Here is a 19,581-nt window from a genome sequence, read left to right on the forward strand (position 1 = left end):
AAGAGAAGTTGTTTAATAGGTGCAGAGTTTCTGATTTGCAAGATGAGCAAGTTCTGGAGATCTATTTTACAGTAATAGGAATATACTTGACACTACTGAACTTTACATTTAAAATGGCTGAGTTGGTAAATTTTACATTATTTGGTTTTTAACCACATTTTTAAATTTTTTTATTTGCTTTTGTGTCTGCAAGTCAATTTAGAGATCTAAGCTGGGCTTAGAATAGTGGCTCTCCTTCAAGCTGCATGTCTCTTGGGTTTGACTCCTTTTGGTAGATTGGGGTTAGATTTGCATCAGATATATTAATCCTAGAGCTCAGGTTAAAAGAACAGAAGCTACTTGGGAAAAAAGCTCTTTTCATGGTGATGGCAGAAAACTTGCAATGTTTCTTTTGTCCAAGGTTTGAAACTGGCTATGACTTCTGCCCACATTTCATTGGTTAATATAAATCCCATAAAAGCCCAAAGTTTAGCGGTAGAAAGTTACACTCTGCCTCTCATAAGAGAAACTGCAAAGTCATATAGCAAACGACATAGAAAGGAATAAAGAATTGTGGCTAAAAATTTAATCTACAGCAGTATGCTATGACTCAGTGGTTTCCCTGTTAGTGGATACCAAATAAATTGAGTCATATGTTACTTAAAGCATACAAGTATGTTCCCAGCACTGCTTTCCACTATAGCCCAAACCTGGAAATAACCTAAATATCCATCAATGGTAGAACAAATAAATTGAAGTACACTCATATAATTTATTTTTGTACAACAGTGAAATTTTACTATTATATTTACTAACATGGGTAAATCTCACAAACATTATTTAAGTGAAAGAAAACTAAACAAAAATCTTATATACTCTGTAATTCCACCATGATAAATTTCAAAAACTGGAAAAACCAACATATGATCATAGAAGTTCAGAATAATGGTTTCTCAGGCAAGAAAGTGGGTAATGTTCTACTTCTAAATTTCATTATGGATTGGTGTGTGTCACTTTGTGAATCCAGGTATAGACTTTGATTTGTGTACTTTTGTGTATGTTACACTATAATAAAAGTTTCTTAAAATTTAGGAAAGAATCAGATTGAAAGGCTAAGTTGAAAATACAAAGGCAAAGGAATAATGGACAATTTCTAGTTTATGGATATAAATTGTTAGTTTAATATACAGAATACTATTGTTTTCTAATTGTTTCATACTCCATAAATATATTAAAACTCCATGAGGACAAGAACTGTATCTCATTTATCTTTACATCCCCAGAACTATCAGAATTGTCTAAGTCATAGAGTAGTTATTCAGTAAATACATATTTAATAAAATGTTTAACCTTCTGTTTATAGCAAAAGTATCTAACAAATAAATGAATAAATACATTTCTACAATGATTTTGATTATTTTTATAATCGATGATCATGTGTCAGTTACTTCTTATTTTGAAAAATGAACTTATACCAATATCCATTTGTATGCTGGCATTATGCATTTCTCTCTGTTATTTTTCACAACCTACCCTCAACCTAAAAACACACTGGGGGCCTGGCTGTGAGCCATCTGGTCCACAGCCCAGAGACAAAATTGAACTTCAGAGATCTGACACTTAGAATGAATTACTTATTTCCTCCCCTCCTCTCCTTTTCAACTATTCTTATTTCAGGCTGAGACCTATTATCCTGACTGTGCAGGAGGACGAATATAGAGGATGTGGAAGGAGAAAAACTGAGCAAAAGAGGGATATTTGGCTTTCATCCTTTTAGTTCTTCTTGGAGAGATGCCTGTAGAGCAAGGAAGTGAGATAGGTCTCTGGAATTCAGACCACAAGAAAGAAGAACAAGCAAAGATGTGAAGGAATGCCAGGCATAATTTTAAAAGAAGGAACTATTGAGAAGAGAAGAGAAAAATAAGGTGGGTGGTATGGAAATGTCAGGTTATTTTGAAATGCTCTTTGGAGCGAAATAACAGAAGTTGAGGTTATTCAGTTCAAGGGCTGCAGAACCACACTCTTGTGTCTGTTTTATGGAAGGGAGAGGAAATATGGGTTAATGGGCTGGGATGTTTGGAAATAAGTCACAGTAAGTCCTCATGTCTTGTCATTTGTCATCTCGAACTCCTGAGGCCCTGAAGAGGTTGGAGAGTGGGAATTGTACTGGGGAAGGTCTGGACAATCTTCATCCAGAGTAATGATTCACATAAACCAGAGAACTGGGTGGGCTGAGGCAAGATAAATAAACCTATGCTTTTCACTTAGGCTATAAATCTGATATTTGAGGTGTGGTACATCTACATTGTTCCATAGTACTTCTTCTGTTCCACTCAGATATCCAATAATTACTTAGGGTTTCATTAATATGGCCAATACTTCCCTATTAGAAATCACATTCCTCGCATGTTTTATACCTGTGAACAACATGACTTTTACATATTTATATTGTCTATTGAATTAGCTAGTGTGAAATTTGCTGTTTAATTTTTGGTCTAAAAATTAATAAATAAATTGGGCCTCATGGAATATATTTCTATGTCATGATTCCTCCAAAATTCACCTTATTAGTACATCATTACTTTACCTTTGCCCTAATTTGTTAACATATCTTTGTAATATATTTATTCTTGCCTTAATAGTACCTATTTTAAATCATCTCAAATCCTTTCTGAAATGAGATATGTTCTTATTATTTAGGAATTTTTGGGTTGTAAATAACAGATAATCCAATTCAAACTGGCACTAGCAAGCAATAAATCTATTGTCCCACATAAGCTAAGAAATCTAGTGGTATAATGGTTTCAGGTACAGCTTGATTCAAAGTTCATACTATTATCCGGATGCATCTCATAGCTCTGCTTCTTGTGACTTGGTTCTATTTTTAGGCTAAACACAGTAGTCTCGACACTTTCAGCTTATAAAATCTAGTCAAGAAGAAGAGAGAATTTGTTTCATCAGATGTTAAAACAAGCATCATGAGATGGAATTTTTTTGTTCCTGATTGTCCAGAGTTGGAGCATATGCCTATCCTGAACCTGATATTTTAGCAAAGAAACTCCAATGTCCTGACCACCTGAGTTAGTGCATGGCACCTATTGCTGTCTGAAACTTTAGGATGAAGCAATCAGATGAGACTGGAGACAAAACAAACCAAAATAAATTTGGGCCACTATTATGATAAGTAGTGGGAGTGAACCTTGAGAATAAATAACAAAAACCAAATGTCCAGCATTTTGGTATATTAAATCCCACTCTTCTTGCTTCTTACTTCTATGGGCATCATTTGTTGCTCTCTGTAACATTTTTGTTTTTGGTATCATTATTTCTTCATCAACCAGATTATTGGTGAGCTCTCACTATGCACCGAAGTATTGTTAGGGGTCTTTAACACCCACTGACATAGGGATGGAAAGTGATGTTGAAATTACATTAATTAGGTGGCTGGCAAGATGGCTGAATAGGAACAGCTCCAATCTACAGCTCCCAGCGAGATCAGCACAGAAGGTGGGTGATTTCTGCATTTCCAACTGAGGTACCTGGCTCATCTCAATGGGTCGGGTTAGACAGTGAGTGAAGCCCACAGAGGGTGAGCCAAAGCAGGGTGGGGCATTGCTTCACCTGGGAAGGGCAAGGGGTTGGGGAGCTCCCTCCCCTAGGCAAGGGAAGCCCTGAGGGACCGTGTCATGAGAGATGGTGCATTCCCACCCAGATACTATGCTTTTCCCACAGTCTTCACAACCCACAGACCAGGAGATTCCCTCAGGTGCCTACACCACCAGGGCCCTGGGTTTCAAGCACAAAACTGGGCAGCTGTTTGGGCAGACACCTAGCTAGCTGCAGGAGTTTTTTTTTTTTTTTTTCCATACCCCAGTGGTGCCGGGAACACCAGTGAGACATAACTGTTCCCTCCGTGGAAAGAGAGCTGAAGCCAGCAAGCCAAGTGGTCTAGCTCAGCGGATCCCACCTCCACAGAGTCCAGCAAGCTAAGATCCACTGGCTTGAAATTCTCACTGCCCGCACAGCAGTCTGAAGTCGACCTGGGACACTCGAGCTTGGTGGGGGGAGGGTTGTCCACCATTACTGAGGTTTGAGTAGGTGGTTTTCCCCTCACAGTGTAAGCAAAGCCACTGGCAAGTTCTAACTGGGTGGAGCCCACTACAGCTCGGCAAAGCCACTGTAGCCAGGTTGCCTCTCTAGATTCCTCATCTCTGGGCAGGGCATCTCTGAAAGAAAGTCAGCAGCCCCATTCAAGGGTTATAGACAAAACTCCTATCTCCCTGGGACAGAGCACCTGGGAGAAGGGGCAGCTGTGGGTGCAGCTTCAGCAGACGGAAACTTTCCTGCCTGCCAGCTCTGAAGAGAGCAGCAGATCTCCCAGCAGAGCCCTTGAGCTCTGCTAAGGGTCAGACTGCCTCCTCAAGTGGGTCCCTGTCCCCCATAGCTCCTGACTAGAAGACACCTCACAGCAGGGGTTGACAGACACGTCATACAGGACAGCCCTGGCTGGTATCTGGTGCCCCTCTGGGATGAAGCTTCCAGAGGAAGGAACAAGCAACAATCTTTGCTGTTTTGCAGACTCTGCTGGTGATACCCAGGCAAACAGGGTCTGGAATGAACCTCCAGCAAACTCCAGCAGACCTGCAACAGAGGGGCCTGACTGTTAGAAGGAAAACTAACAAACAGAAAGGAATAGCATCAACATCAACAAAAACAACATCCACACAGAAACCCCATCCAAAGGACACCAACATCAAAGACCAAAGGTAGATAAACCTGCGAAGATGTGGAAAAACCAGTGCAAAAAGGCTGAAAATTCCAGAAACCCAAATGCTTCTTCTCCTCTAAAGGATCACAACTCCCTGCCAGCAAGGGAAAAAAACCGGACAGAGAATGACTTTGACAAATTGACAGAAGTAGGCTTTAGAAGGTGGGTAACAACAAACTCCTCCGAGCTAAAGGAGCATGTTCTAACCCAATGCAAGGAAGCTAAGAAGCTTGAAAGAAGGTTAGAGTAATTGCTAACTAGAATAACCAGTTTTGAGAAGAACATAAATGACCTGATGGAGCTGAAAAACACAGCAGGAGAACTTTGTGAAGCATACACAAATATCAATAGATGAATTGATCAACTGGAAGAAAGGATATCAGAGATTGAAGATCAACTTAATGAAATAAAGCGTGAAGACAAGATTAGAGAAAAAAGAATGAAAAGTAACGAACAAAGTCTCCAAAAAATCTGGGACTATGTGAAAAGACCAAATCTACATTTGACTGGTGTACCTGAAAGTGACAGGGCGAAGGGAACCAAGTTGGAAAACATTCTTGAGGATATTATCCAGGAGAACTTCCCCAACCTAGCAAGACAGGCCAACATTCAAATTCAGGAAATACAGAGAACACCACAAAGATACTCCTCGAGAAGAGCAACCCCAAGACACATAATTATCAGATTCACTAAGGTTGAAATGAAGGAAAAAATGTAAAGGGCAGCCAGAGAGAAAAGTCGGGTTACCCACAAAGGGAGTCCCATCAGACAAGGAGCAGACATCTCAGCAGAAACCCTACAAGCCAGAAGAGAGTGGGGGCCAATATTCAACATTCTTAAAGAAAAGAATTTTCAACCCAGAATTTTATATCCAACCAAACTAAGCTTCATAAGCAAAGGAGAAGTAAAAGCCTTTACAGACAAACAAATGCTGAGAGATATTGTCACCACCCAGTCTGCCTTACAAGAGCACCTGAAGGAAGCAATATATATGCAAAGGAAAAACTGGTACCAGCCACTGCAAAAACATACCAAATTGTAAAGTCCATCGGCACTATGAAGAAACTGCATCAATTAAGGAGCAAAAAAAAAAAAAGAAAGAAAGAAAGAAAAAAAAACAGCTAGCATCATAATGACAGAATCAAATTCACATAAAACAATATTTACCTTAAATGTAAATGGGCTAAGTACCCTCACTTAAAAGACACAGACTGGCAAATTGGATAAAGAGTCAAGAATCATTGGTGTACTGTATTCAGAAGACCCATCTCATGTGTAAAGACACACATAGGCTCAAAATAAAAGGATTGAAGAATATTTACCAAGCAAATGGAAAGCAAAAAAGCAGAGATTACAATTGTAGTCTCTGATAAAACAGACTTTAAACCAAGAAAGAACAAAAAAGACAAAGAAGGGCATTACATAATGGTAAAGGGATCAATGCAACAGCAAGAGCTAACTATCCTAAATATATATGCACCCAAAATACAGGAGCACCCAGATTCATAAAGCAAGTTCTTAGAGACCTACAAAAAGACTTAGACTCCAACACAATAATACTGGGAGACTTTAACACCCCATGGTCAATATTAGACAGATCAACGAGACAGAAAATAAACAAGGATATTCAGGACTTGAACTCAGCTCTAGACCAAGCAGAACTAATAGACATCCACAGAACTCTCCACCCCAAATCAACAGAATATACATTCTTCTCAGCACCATGTCTCCCTTATTCTAAAATTGACCACATAATTGGAAGTAAAATATTCCTCAGCAAGTGCAAGAGAACAGATTTCATAACAAATGGTCTCTCAGACCACAGGGCAATCAAAAGAGAACTCAGGATTAAGAAACTCACACAAAACCACACAACTACAAGGAAACTAAACAACCTGTTCCTGAATGACTACTGGGTAAATAACAAAATTAAGGCAGAAATAAATACGTTATTTGTAACCAATGAGAACAAAGACACAGTGTACCAGAATCTCTGGGACACAGCTAAAGCAGTGTTTAAAGGAAAATTTATAGCACTAAATGTCTACAGGAGAAAGCAGGAAAGATCTAAAATCAACACCTAACATCACAATTAAAAGAACTAGAGAAGCAAGAGCAAACAAATTCAAAAGCTAGCAGAAGGCAAGAAATAACTAAGATCAAAGCAGAACTGAAGGAGATAGATACATGAAAAATCCTTCAAAAAATCAATGAATCAAGGAGGTGGATTTTTGAAAAGATCAACAAAATTGATAGACCGCTAGCAAGACTATTAAAGAAGAAAAGAAAGAAGAATCAAATAGACGCAATACAAATGATGAAGGGAGTATCACCACTAATCCCACAGAAATTCAAACTACCATCAGAGAATACTATAAACACTTCTATGCAAATAAAATAAAAAATCTAGAAAAAATGGATAAATTCCTGGAAACATACACCCTCCCAAGACTAAACCAGGAAGAAGTCGAATCCCTGAATAGACCAATAACAAGTTCTGAAATTGAGGCAGTCATTAATAGCCCACCAACCAAAAAAAAGCCCAGGACCAGACAGACTCATAGCAAAATTCTACCAGAGGTACAAAGAGGAACTGGTACCGTTCCTTCTGACACTATTCCAAACAACAGAAAAAAGAGGGACTCTCCCTAACTCATTTTATAAGGCCAACATCATTCTGTTACCAAAACCTGGCAGAGACACAACAAAAAAAGAAAATTTCAGGCCAATATCCCTGATGAACATCGATGCAAAAATCCTCAATAAAATATTGGAAAACCAAATCCAGCAGCACATAGAAAAGCTTATCCACCACAATCAAGTCGGCTTCATCCCTGGTATACAAGGCTGGTTCAACAAATGCAAACGTAATTCATCACATAAACACAACCAATGACAAAAACCATATGATTATCTCAATAGATGCAGAAAAGGCCTTTGATAAAATTCAACACTGCTTCATGCTAAAAACTCTCAATAAACTAGGTATTGATGGAACGTATCTCAAAATAATAAGAGCTATTTATGACAAACCCACAGACAATATCATACTGAATAGGCAAAACTGGAATCATTCCCTTTGAAAACCGGCACAAGACAAGGATTCCCTCTCTCACCACTGCTATTCAACATAGTATTGGAAGTTCTGGCCACGGCAATCAGGCAAGAGAAAGAAATAAAGGATATTCAAATAGAAAGAGAGGGAGTCAAATTGTCTCTGTTTACAGGTGACATGACTGTATATTTAGAAAACCCAATTGTCTCAGCCCAAAATCTCGTTAAACTGATGAGAAACTTCAGCAAAGTCTCAGGATACAAAATCAGTGTGCAAAAACCACAAGCATTCCTATACACCAATAATAGACAGAGAGTCAAATCATAAATGAGCTCCCATTCACAATTGCTGCAAAGAGAATAAAATACCTAGGAATACAACTTACAAGGGATGTGAAGGACCTCTTCAAGGAGAACTACAAACCACTGCTCAAGGAAATAAGAGAGGACACAAAAAATGAAAAAGCATTCCATGTTCATGAATAGGAAGAATCAATATTGTGAATATGGCCATACTGCCCAAAATTTATAGATTCAATGCTATCCCCATCAAGCTACCATTGACTTTCTTACAGAATTAGAAAAAAACTACTTGATCTTTCATATGGAACTGAAAAAGAGCCCGTATAGCCAAGACAATCCTAAGCAAAAAGAACAAAGCTAGAGGAATCACACTATCTGACTTCAAACTATATTACAAGGCTACAGTAACCAAAACAGCATGGTACTGGTACCAAAACAGATATATAGACCAATGGAACAGAACAGTGGCCTCAGAAATAATGCCACACATCTACAACCATCTGATCTTTAACAAAACTGACAAGAACACACAATGGGGAAAGCATTCCCTATTTAATAAATGGTGTTGGGAAAACTGGCTAGCCATATGCAGAAAACTGAAACTGGACCCCTTCCTTACACCTTATACAAAAATTAACTCAAGGTGGATTAAAGACTTAAATGTAAGACCTAAAACCATTAAAACCTAGAAGAAAACCTAGGCAATACCATTCAGGACATAGACATATGCAAAGACTTCATGACTAAAACACCAAATGCAATGGAAACAAGAGCCAAATTTGACAAATGGGATCTAATTAAACTAAAGAGCTTCTGAACAGCAAATGAAACTATCATCAGAGTGAACAGGCAACCTACAGAATGTGAGAAAATTTTTGCAATCTATCCATCTGACAAAGGGCTAATATCCAGAATCTACAAAGAACTTAAACAGATTTACAAGAAAAAAAAACAAACAATCCCGTCAAAAAGTGGCCAAAGGTTATAAACAGACACTTCTCAAACGAAGACATTTATGCGGCCAACAAACATATGGAAAAGAGCCCATCATCGCTGGTCATTAGAGAAATGCAAATCAAAACCACAATGAGATACCATCTCATGCCAGTTAGAATGCCAATCATTAAAAAGTCAGGAAACAACATATGCTGGAGATGATGTGGAGAAATAGGAACACATTTACATTGCTGGTAGGAGTGTAAATTAGTTCAACCATTGTGGAAGACGGTATGGCGATTCCTCAGGGATCTAGAACCAGAAATACCATTTAACCCAGCAATCCTATTGCTGGGTATATGTCCAAAGGATTAAGAATCATTCTACTATAAAGACTCATGCACATGTATGTTTATTGCAGCACTATTCACAATAGCAAAGACTTGGAACCAACCCAAATGCTAATCAATGATAGACTGGATAAAGAAAATGTGGCACATATACACCATGGAATACTATGCAGCCATAAAAAAGATGAGTTTATGTCCTTTGTAGGGACATGGATGAAACTGGAAACCACCATTCTCAGTAAACTAACACAGGAACAGAAAACCAAAAACTGCATGTTCTCACTCGTAAGTGGTAGTTGAACAATGAGAACACATGGACACAGGGAGGGGAACATCACACATTGGGGCCTGTCAGGGGTTGGGGGCTAGGGGAGGGATAGCATTATGAGAAATACCTAATATAGATGATGGGTTGATGGGTAAAGCAAACCACCATGGCACACATATACCTATATATCAAACCTGCACGTTCTGCACAAGTATCCCGGAACTCAAAGTATAGTAAAAAAAGAAATTATATTAATTGCCAGTTGAACCATGAGGAAAGTGGAAACCAGAAATATTGGAGATTAGAAAATGAATGATGGTATTTTTATTTAGCTGAGGTATTTATGTAGTTCGGGTATTGTTGAATACGACCATTTATTCACTCAACATTCAGCACATGTTTATTTAGTGTCTCATACATATAACAGCACACTATATTCATTTATGGATGATGGAGTAGAAAGATAGAAAAAATCAACTCAGGGGTTAAGACAGTGAAATGAATCTTCCTCCAGCTTATTCTGAGCACAATCTTCACTCTAAAAAGCCATTGCCCAGTTTACCTTCTCAGCCTAACAAAGAACTATCTTTCAATTATGAGTACAAAATCAGATTTTCAGTTAAACCAACATGTTTTACAATGCATCTATTATTATAAAATGTCTGCATAAAAATTCTTTTATCTCTTCAATAACATAACAAAATGAGAAATAAGCTTAAAATTAGTCACATTTTCTAAAATTGCTGCATCTGAGGATGGCTTAGAGACTTCTGCTCCCTAAGCCCTAATGTCTGGGCCCCGTTTTGAGCAATTGGGCATTTAGTGACTTGCCTCTATTTCCCACAATCAACTCAGTAGTTAATTAAACCCAGTGCAATGTCTCCATGGCAATGGCTTTGGCATCAGGAGACCCACAGAAGAACCACATGCTGCCAACAAATATAATGAAAATTCCTACTGCTTTATGGTCACTGTCAGCTGTGGCTTGTGATCTTTGGTCAATTGACATAAAATGGCAGGAGACTGGTTACATTTGACTTTGGTCTGGGTCTAAGACCCTAGACCATCATCACATCTCTACCTCTGAGTAAAGCTCAGTAGCCTGTGACCCATTTTGACCTTTTTCCATTCTACACGTCAACTTGAATTCTGTCTCTTGTAGCCTCTGTGTCCTTGGCTTCTCTTAGGGAAAGGCAGAGGAAAATGGAAGCACTCTATGAATAACAGACATCCATCTTGCTTGGACTAAGCATTTACAACATTGAGAAACTGGGCAATGGACAGGAAATGAACGTAAACATCTATCTTCCGGCAGGACTTATGTTTTCACATTTCAGGTAAGAGAAGAAGGGTGATGAGCCCATGCAAATGTACTACCAGTAACAGAAAGAGAGACTCACAATTAAAAGTACATCAAATAATGTTAATCAGGATTATTTAAGTTTTAAAGTGTTTTTCTGCAAAATTGTGCATATAAATTTTATATTTTTTTAAATAAACTGATTCATTTTTCTTTCTAAATTTATATATGCACTCTCTTGGTTCTGATTTAATTTGACAGGGCACTCAACAATATTTTAATTAAAAATTTTAAATAATGACGTTTTTGTAGAAAGGACTGTATCGGATAGGACCTACACAAAGATATAATACCTAATACATGGCTGAGAACTTAATAAATGCTCTGAAAATAGTTATAATTGACAGATATAAAGACTAAGAAACCCTGCCCTCTGGGAACCCAAAAACAGAAACAGGCAAAAACACTAGCACAAGGACATAGACTTAGGAAAAGAACACCATAAGTAACTGCTGCCAAAAAAGAGAAAGTAATTATCGGTGAAATAAATATCTTCAGAGGGCAGGCTAATACTGTTGAAATCACATTCTTCTGAAAAAGACCTCTGTTCCATTGCTAACACATCCACTCAGTTGTTTTCTAGTCTTAGAAACTTCATAGCACTCTCTGAAGCTCAATTTCTTCATCTGTCCGATGAAACTACTAACCTAGATCTTTAAGACCATATGCAACTGTAACTGTGACTCTGGCTTTCTGGAGACCTCTTGAGTAAGAGACAAGAACTACTGCAACATACCTTTCCCCGTCCTGAAAAGTGAAATGATCTTTATTTTATTAAATCCCTCCCAAAACCAACAAAGGTACGGGAAGCAGTGTGAAAGGTATGTTCTTCTCAAAACTAGCAGCACTCTCTGCCTGTTTTCAATTCCAATTATACTTACATAAATAATATCTGTGAAACCACTCAACTGTTACAAACGCATTGTCTCATCCATTTTAAAGAAATCTTAAAGTTAGGTTAGCTGACATCAGAATGAATGAACCCCATTACAAAGATGAGAAAATTGATTCAGACACATCAAAGTCCTGTAGCTAATACATAGCAAAGTTGAAAACAGCCCATAACAAAATTGTAGCAGAAGTCTTTTCCTTGAAATGGCTTTATTTGGAAGGAAAGTGTTGAATACTGCTTTCCCTTTCTCACCACACACACACACACACACACACACACGGATTGTACTGTAGTCTAGTGTTGGTTCCACCAGCTGTGTGAACTTAAGAGGAGTCCCCAAACTCTGATTCTCAAATTTCTTATCTTTATAATAAAGATATTAAAAGTAATAAATACTTCATAAGGTTGTTGTGAGGACCAAATGAGAGAATATATGTAACAGTATTTTCACCAAATCTAGAACAAACAGAGCATGTAATAAATGTCAACTTGCCACATATTATTACAAGATGATTCTAAATTTTGATTAATAAACTGATACCAAAATTGTGTTCTATTTTTTCTTCCTGGAAACATCAAAAGCAATATTGAGAGACTGATACAATGGAATAATGCTCCCCAAAAAACATAACTGAGTTTTTTTCTTCTTTGTTTTTGTCTACTTGTTTGCTAGTTTTTTGAGTGTGTGACCTCAACATGAAACATGAAGTTTATTGTAAGGAAACAGAAGAAGAGAAAAGAGAAAACAATTAGTGTCTCTTGTTTCATGGGCCTTTGTAAACTTACATTTTAATTCTGAAAGGCCAATCAACATTAAAGAAAAGATTAGTTAGTTCAATCAAAATATCTAGAAAAGTAATGTCATTTAGACTCAGCCAGTACTTTTATTAAAATTCTTACAGGTGAAATTCAAATACTACTTGTTCTTCAAAGCCTTCCCTAAAATTATTGGGTTTTTCCTCCAGATTTTCAGGACATTTTGTTTATACTTATTTTATAATGTTTATAGGCTGTTTTATAATATGAATAGGTGTTTGATTCTTTCTTCTCTGAGAAAAGGGCAATGATTTTATTCATAATTGTATCTATAGTGCTTAGACAGTAACAGAAATCATGAAATCATAAAACATGAGAATTGTTAGACAATCTGCTCCAGTCTTTAGGAGCATTGTTGAGATTGATGCCTAAATATGTATGGCCTCCCTCCAAGAGCAAAACAGAACTCCATGGAAAACCAAGTTACTTTCAGTCAGGTTCGGAGAGCCTCAAGGGAAGAATAATTTCTCTTAAATTTTCTCTTCCTGGGAAAATACAGAAAAATCAGTTTCAATAACTTGCCATGAGTTAAATGCTTATTACCTCACTGATGAAAACATTTCTGATACCAATACCTATAGAACAACAATGAAGTAATAAAACAGAAGGACTTACTAAGCACTCCTTATTTATGGGACAAATCTCTTTCATATATATTACCTGAATTAATTCTCATGATAGCCCAAGAGGCAGGAATTATTCTTACTGTACAAATGAGAAAATAGGCCTTAGAGAATTTATTAAGGTTTTGCCACTAGAACTTGCCAGAGTCAGGATTAAAGCCTACATCTGTCTAAATTTAAAGCCTATTTTATTCCTACATTTCTCAACTTTGCATGTACTTGTGAGAGTAAAATTTCAGATTCTGTATGTAGAAATTTATTAGTAGTAATAAAAACTATAGATTATAGAATTTGAAAGTTAATAGTATATTAGTAATAAATATGCCAACGACCTAGGCAATAAAAAAAAAAAAAAAAAACCTTGTGCTAGATACTGGGCGAAGAACCAGAGGAATAAGATAGAGGAGGAGGAGAGTATTTGTCCCTTTCATAGGGTTGAGGAAGAGAGTGATATAAAGTAGAATATGCAAGCAGAAAACATCCTTGCAACTCTTCCAGGAGCAAGGAGAAGCAAATGTACTTACTTGCCCTATTTATATATTTAGATTAAAAGTTTCAGAAACTAAATAGTGCCTGTGTTGTGATATTTCTCCAAGTACACTTAGTTCAGGCTTTTCATAACATATATAAAGAAACCCAGAAATAAACAAAAAATACATACCATTTTTCAAGGATGTATACAAGATTTGTCTCCTGAGTGCTCCTATAATTTCAAATGCATATCTATTATCTCAATCACCACATTTTTAATACTATCTTCTTCTGAATGTGTCTCACCCTTGAAACATGAACTAGAGGCTCGGGACTGGGTCTTATTTAAATGTGTATCTTTATTGCAGGCCTAGTAGCTGACACATTGTTATAATCACACTGCTTAATACATGTGTACTATCTGATATTCTTGATTCGGTGGTTCTTAGGTAACATAAAAATGCATTGTTATTAATTTTGTTATTAATATTAGTAAAGGTGATTTTAATAATATACTTTTTAATGGGATAATTGTAAGGTTATCGTTATGATTTTTCTCTCACTTATTTGAATTCTAATATGCTCTAAAGAGCAGCAAATATACTAGGAACTGGGAATCATCTTAGGTACACCGAATTCTGATGACCAGATGCTCTCTTCAGTGCCAGTTTTCTATTGTAAACAGAGATTTCTCTTTCAGATTTAAATGGGCCAGACTTAGTTTTATGTGGTGCAGACATTCTTAGCATTCTTGACACTGAGCAATTCTTGTGCCTAGAATGAAATAACACTGAGAATTCTCTTACTCTGTGAGTTCTAAGAAGTCTGTGCTGCCCATGCATAAAATAGATAATGTGGCAAATTAACTCTCTTATTTATATAACAATTATTTATTGAGAAGGTGTTAGGTACTTAATATGGTTCTAGATGCTGAGGAGAGCTCAGGCAAAGATACATACAATTCACATCTTTTCCTCAAAGGTACACAATCTGGTAGAGAAAATAGATATAAGAACAATTCATTAGAATATTTCAAAATTAAGTAAATATCACATAATTTTGGCAATCAATGTCTTATGCGAGTTCTGAGGAAGAAACAACTCCTTTCACCAGGAGGTAGGAAGAAGCTTTCAAAAAGGTAGATTTTAATGGAGGCTTCAGAAGGACTGTAAAATATCTGTAAATAAAAGTGAATAACAAACTAATACGAGCAAGGAATAGAGGCAAGGAAGTACAGAACATATTTGGGCAATAGTGGTATATCCCATAAAGGTCTGAAAATGAGCATAGAAACATAGTTTATTTCCCCAAAGGAAAGACTTTTGGAAACAATGGAGAGTTTGAACTCTATACTATAGCCATAAGTAAAATTTTTGAAGAGTGAAGCAACATAATACAATTTATATTTTAAAAGATTAGGCTGTCATCAGGAGAAAGATGGGTTGCAGAGATATAAGAGTGGCCATGGGAAAGGAGCCATAATGTGACTTCAGAAGGAGTTAAGGGGAAGTGATGAAAATGGGCAGAATCCTGAAGAAAGACTGTGGTCCTCCCTGCCAGAGGAAAGACTCTGATATAGGTATTGGAGAAGGTATAGACATATTACATCTTGAAATTAATGAATAGAAAGAAGAAGAGAATTTTTTTCCACTTTGGGACCAGGATAAAGCTACAGAAACAAGAGCCAGCATAATAAAAGTATAACTGACAATTCCTGCCAGGAGGTAAGGAAAACAGTGTTGAAGAGAATTTGCATCTAAGTTATGGAGAGATTAAAACTAAGAGTGGGGATTTAGGTGTAACGAGAATGACAATTAAGAACCATTGAGTTATAGATAACTATGGTATATTCCAATGGTTTACTTTGCAACTGTAGGAAAGATTTTTTTTGAGAGAGAATATGGATACAAGAAAGCCAAAAAGACAAGCTCTGCAAGATAATCTAAGAGTGAAAGGCTAAGAATCTGTGTAACAGCCTCATCATGGGAATGGAGGTGAAGGGTTGTTTGAATCTGAAAATATCAAGAACTTTTTGGCTATGGTGTTAGAACTACTATGGAGACTCAAAGTTTGATGAACGCTTGCCTGATTTTAGCAACATCATGTCTTGGAAAAACAAGAGGGAGGAGAAAAGATGAGTTCAGAACTCAAAATCTGAGAACACATGCTGATGATCAATTTTCTGTGAATCTATTTATTTTCAGGGATTTCTTTTTGTGCTGACTCCTCTTCTCTCCCTAATTGTCTCCTGATGATGTATGCTCCATGGAGCGGGTCAATGAGACTGTGGTGAGAGAGTTCATCTTCCTCGGCTTCTCATCCCTGGCCAGGCTGCAGCAGCTGCTCTTTGTTATCTTCCTGCTCCTCTACCTGTTCACTCTGGGCACCAATGCAATCATCATTTCCACCATTGTCCTGGACAGGGCCCTTCATATCCCCATGTACTTCTTCCTTGCCATCCTCTCCTGCTCTGAGATTTGCTACACCTTCGTCACTGTACCCAAGATGCTGATTGACCTGCTGTCCCAGAAGAAGACCATTTCTTTCCTGGGCTGTGCCATCCAAATGTTTTCCTTCCTCTTCCTTGGCTGCTCTCACTCCTTCCTGCTGGCAGTCATGGGTTATGATCGTTACATAGCCATCTGTAACCCACTGCGCTACTCAGTGCTCATGGGACATGGGGCGTGTATGGGACTAGTGGCTGCTGCCTGTGCCTGTGGCTTCACTGTTGCACAGATCATCACATCCTTGGTATTTCACCTGCCGTTTTATTCCTCCAATCAACTACATCACTTCTTCTGTGACATTGCTCCTGTCCTCAAGCTGGCATCTCACCATAACCACTTTAGTCAGATTGTCATCTTCATGCTCTGTACATTGGTCCTGGCTATCCCCTTATTGTTGATCTTGGTGTCCTATGTTCACATCCTCTCTGCCATACTTCAGTTTCCTTCCACACTGGGTAGGTGCAAAGCTTTTTCCACCTGTGTATCTCACCTCATTATTGTCACTGTCCACTATGGCTGTGCCTCCTTTGTCTACTTAAGGCCTCAGTCCAACTACTCCTCAAGCCAGGATGCTCTAATATCAGTATCTTACACTATTATAACTCCATTGTTCAACCCAATGATTTATAGCTTGAGAAATAAAGAGTTCAAATCAGCTCTTTGTAAAATTGTGAGAAGAACAATTTTCCTGTCATAAAATTAATCTTGATTCTGGCCAGGCGCAGTTTCTCATGACTATAATCCAAGCATTTTGGAAGGCTGAGACAGGTGGATCACCTGAGGTCAGGACTTCAAGACCAGCCTGGCCAATGTAGTGAAATCCTGTCTCTACCAAAAAATACACAAATTAACCAGATGCCGTGGTGGGCTCCTGTAATCTCAGCTACTCAGGAGCCTGAGACAGGAGAATCACTTGAACCCAGGAGGCAGAAGGTTGCAGTGAGATTGTGTCACTGCACTCCAGCCTGGGCGACAGAGTAAGACTCTCTCAAAAAAAAAAAAAAAGAAAAAAATCTTGATTCTACTCTTTCCAAACCGTAAACCACAAGTTATACAGGAAAAAATTCCCAGAACACAAATGATCAAGCAATTGAGAATTATGTTCAGGAACAGAGATCATTTCCCTTCATCTCCAAATATAAAATTTAGAAAAACACAACTGCTTGCCATACTCACATGAATTATTGCCTACTGAAGGTTTTTTTTTTCAATCGAGTGAAAAATAACAGATGGCTATTATAGGAAAGCATATGTATATTCAGAATTTTATGCTCTAGTAAATACTGTCACCCAATCTCAGCCAGGCTGAAAACTAACCCTGCAAAATGTGGCACAACCCTAACTCTCTGTTCTAGGGACTCAGGAAGCTTCTATCTCTAGGATTTTTCTAGATGTTTTCTGAACCTCAGTCTTCCAAAATCATCAGATCACAATTGTTAAATGAGATACTTGTTAAGCGCCATTACAATGTTTGATGCATAAGATATATCCAAATAATGTTCAAGTTAGAAAATTATGAAAAGTTATCCATTTCCATGCTTCTAGTGTATTAATGAAATATGATCATTTCTAATTTTGTATGCAGTGGCATACATCTAAATTTCATCAGCGTACCCTGAAGATATTCACAGGGGACTGGATTAATGACAAGACCTAAAATCACCCAAAATGACCAGGCAAGGCAAGTTAAAGCTTAAGTCAATTTCACTAAATATTCACCAAGTGGAAAGCTTTGCATATGGAACAATCAATCTGTTCTCCATGCAACTCAAGAGTTTGCATGTACATTTGAGACCAGAACTTCAATTTGATATTTTCATTCTCTATCCTTTCTGCAGGAGTGATAGCAAAAAGGAAGTTTCACAATAGTGATGTTTTCTCACATTATAACTCTTTTCAAGATCCACCTGTCAATAAAAGTCTCCTGATTGATTTATTTTGTTTCTAAGTTTTTCCTTGTCTTCCACCAGTCTCTTCATCAATGACATATACCTTTTAGGGGTTGAAGCAGGAGGGAAGGAAGTGGAATGTTTTGTTCACAGGCCCTGTTTATTTCAGGATGTCTGCCAAGAATGTAAGTCAATTGCATTTCTTCCATTTCTTTGAAGCTTGAAACTTGCTGCTGATGGGGGTTGAAAATCACAGATTGATGCAAAATTAATTTCAGTGGCCCCCAAGTTGTCTTTTCCTTGGCCATATTGCCCACCCCAGGCCTCCAGCATATCAAGTTGATTCATGAAAAGTAAATAAGCTAAGTTTAATGTGTTAATTATTTATAGCTGCATTGTGTGCTACAGTTTAACAATGTTACTTCATCTAAACTTTAGAGCACCCCTGGGAAGTATATATTATAATCGACATTTTGTAGATGAGAAAAATGACACTCAGACAAATAAAATGACTTGCATACTAATGAATAAAAGAATTAATACTGAGTCCACATGATCTATTTTCTTTATTAATGCTTTTATAATGCTCTCACATGACCTCTTGAAAAGACTGTGATTTTTTTAATTAATGGAGTAGAATGTATAAGTATTCACCTTTAACAATAGAAGATTAAGCCATGGGTCATCTGTGGGAAGATATACTCTTGATGTTAAATAAATAGTCTTTTAAACCTTGTTCCTTTCCAAGAGCTGTGGATACTATTATTTTGGGGTCTGACACCACAACACTGACAAGTGGGCAGGATCACTTTGTGTTAAAAGGTCATGAATATAAAAAATGACTCTCCTGGCACTTCATCCTTCCTCTTATTTTTTCCATGTGAATGAAAAATTAAGTTGACATTGGGCCTGCACTCCCATGTGTTAAAACTGAACATCTTGCTCTCTCTGTTCCTCTTTTCACACATGCACATACAGACATATCTCTATTGTCCAGTCATATGTAATTTGCAGGAGAGGGGTAAGATGTTTAGATTTTTAGTTGGCTTTAGCAACAGAGTAAAGTCCCTTAGGCCTTCTAACTAGGCCACATATGCCTGTTTAGTTTACAGAGAAATCTGCACTTGAGTTTTAAGCATAAACTCAACCAATAATAATAAATTGATGTTTTGAATTCCCATTCATCATAGTCTATTATGTATATATGTTTTTGAATACATTATAGGGAAGAGAAAAAGTTATACCAAGTCAGGATTATGGAATTTCTGTTACCTTGGCCACAAAAAATTATAATAGCACTAAAACTAGATTTGTAGACTATGAGGCTGGCTTTGGACTGATTTTCTAAGACATCCTTTAACATTG

The 19,581-nt window shown here is 37.3% G+C and overlaps 1 protein-coding gene across 1 annotated transcript; it reads left to right on the top strand.

The window, feature by feature from the left end:
• The first annotated feature begins 10,690 nt into the window (after positions 1–10,690).
• On the top strand, positions 10,691–18,743 carry LOC129015712 (olfactory receptor 10K2). Its single transcript, XM_054454186.1, has 2 exons — positions 10,691–10,995; positions 16,025–18,743. The coding sequence occupies exon 2, from the start codon at positions 16,086–16,088 to the stop codon at positions 17,022–17,024; it is 939 nt and encodes a 312-aa protein (XP_054310161.1). The 5' UTR covers positions 10,691–10,995; positions 16,025–16,085; the 3' UTR covers positions 17,025–18,743.
• Positions 18,744–19,581: the final 838 nt, after the last annotated feature.

This window comes from Pongo pygmaeus, chromosome 1 (genome assembly GCF_028885625.2).
Source record: "Pongo pygmaeus isolate AG05252 chromosome 1, NHGRI_mPonPyg2-v2.0_pri, whole genome shotgun sequence".
NCBI classification, from domain to species: Eukaryota; Metazoa; Chordata; class Mammalia; order Primates; family Hominidae; genus Pongo; species Pongo pygmaeus.

Bases quoted from the DNA above. Each gene is read 5' to 3' on its own strand.
- LOC129015712 (XM_054454186.1), top strand. From the start codon at position 16,086: ATGGAGCGGGTCAATGAGACTGTGGTGAGAGAGTTCATCTTCCTCGGC.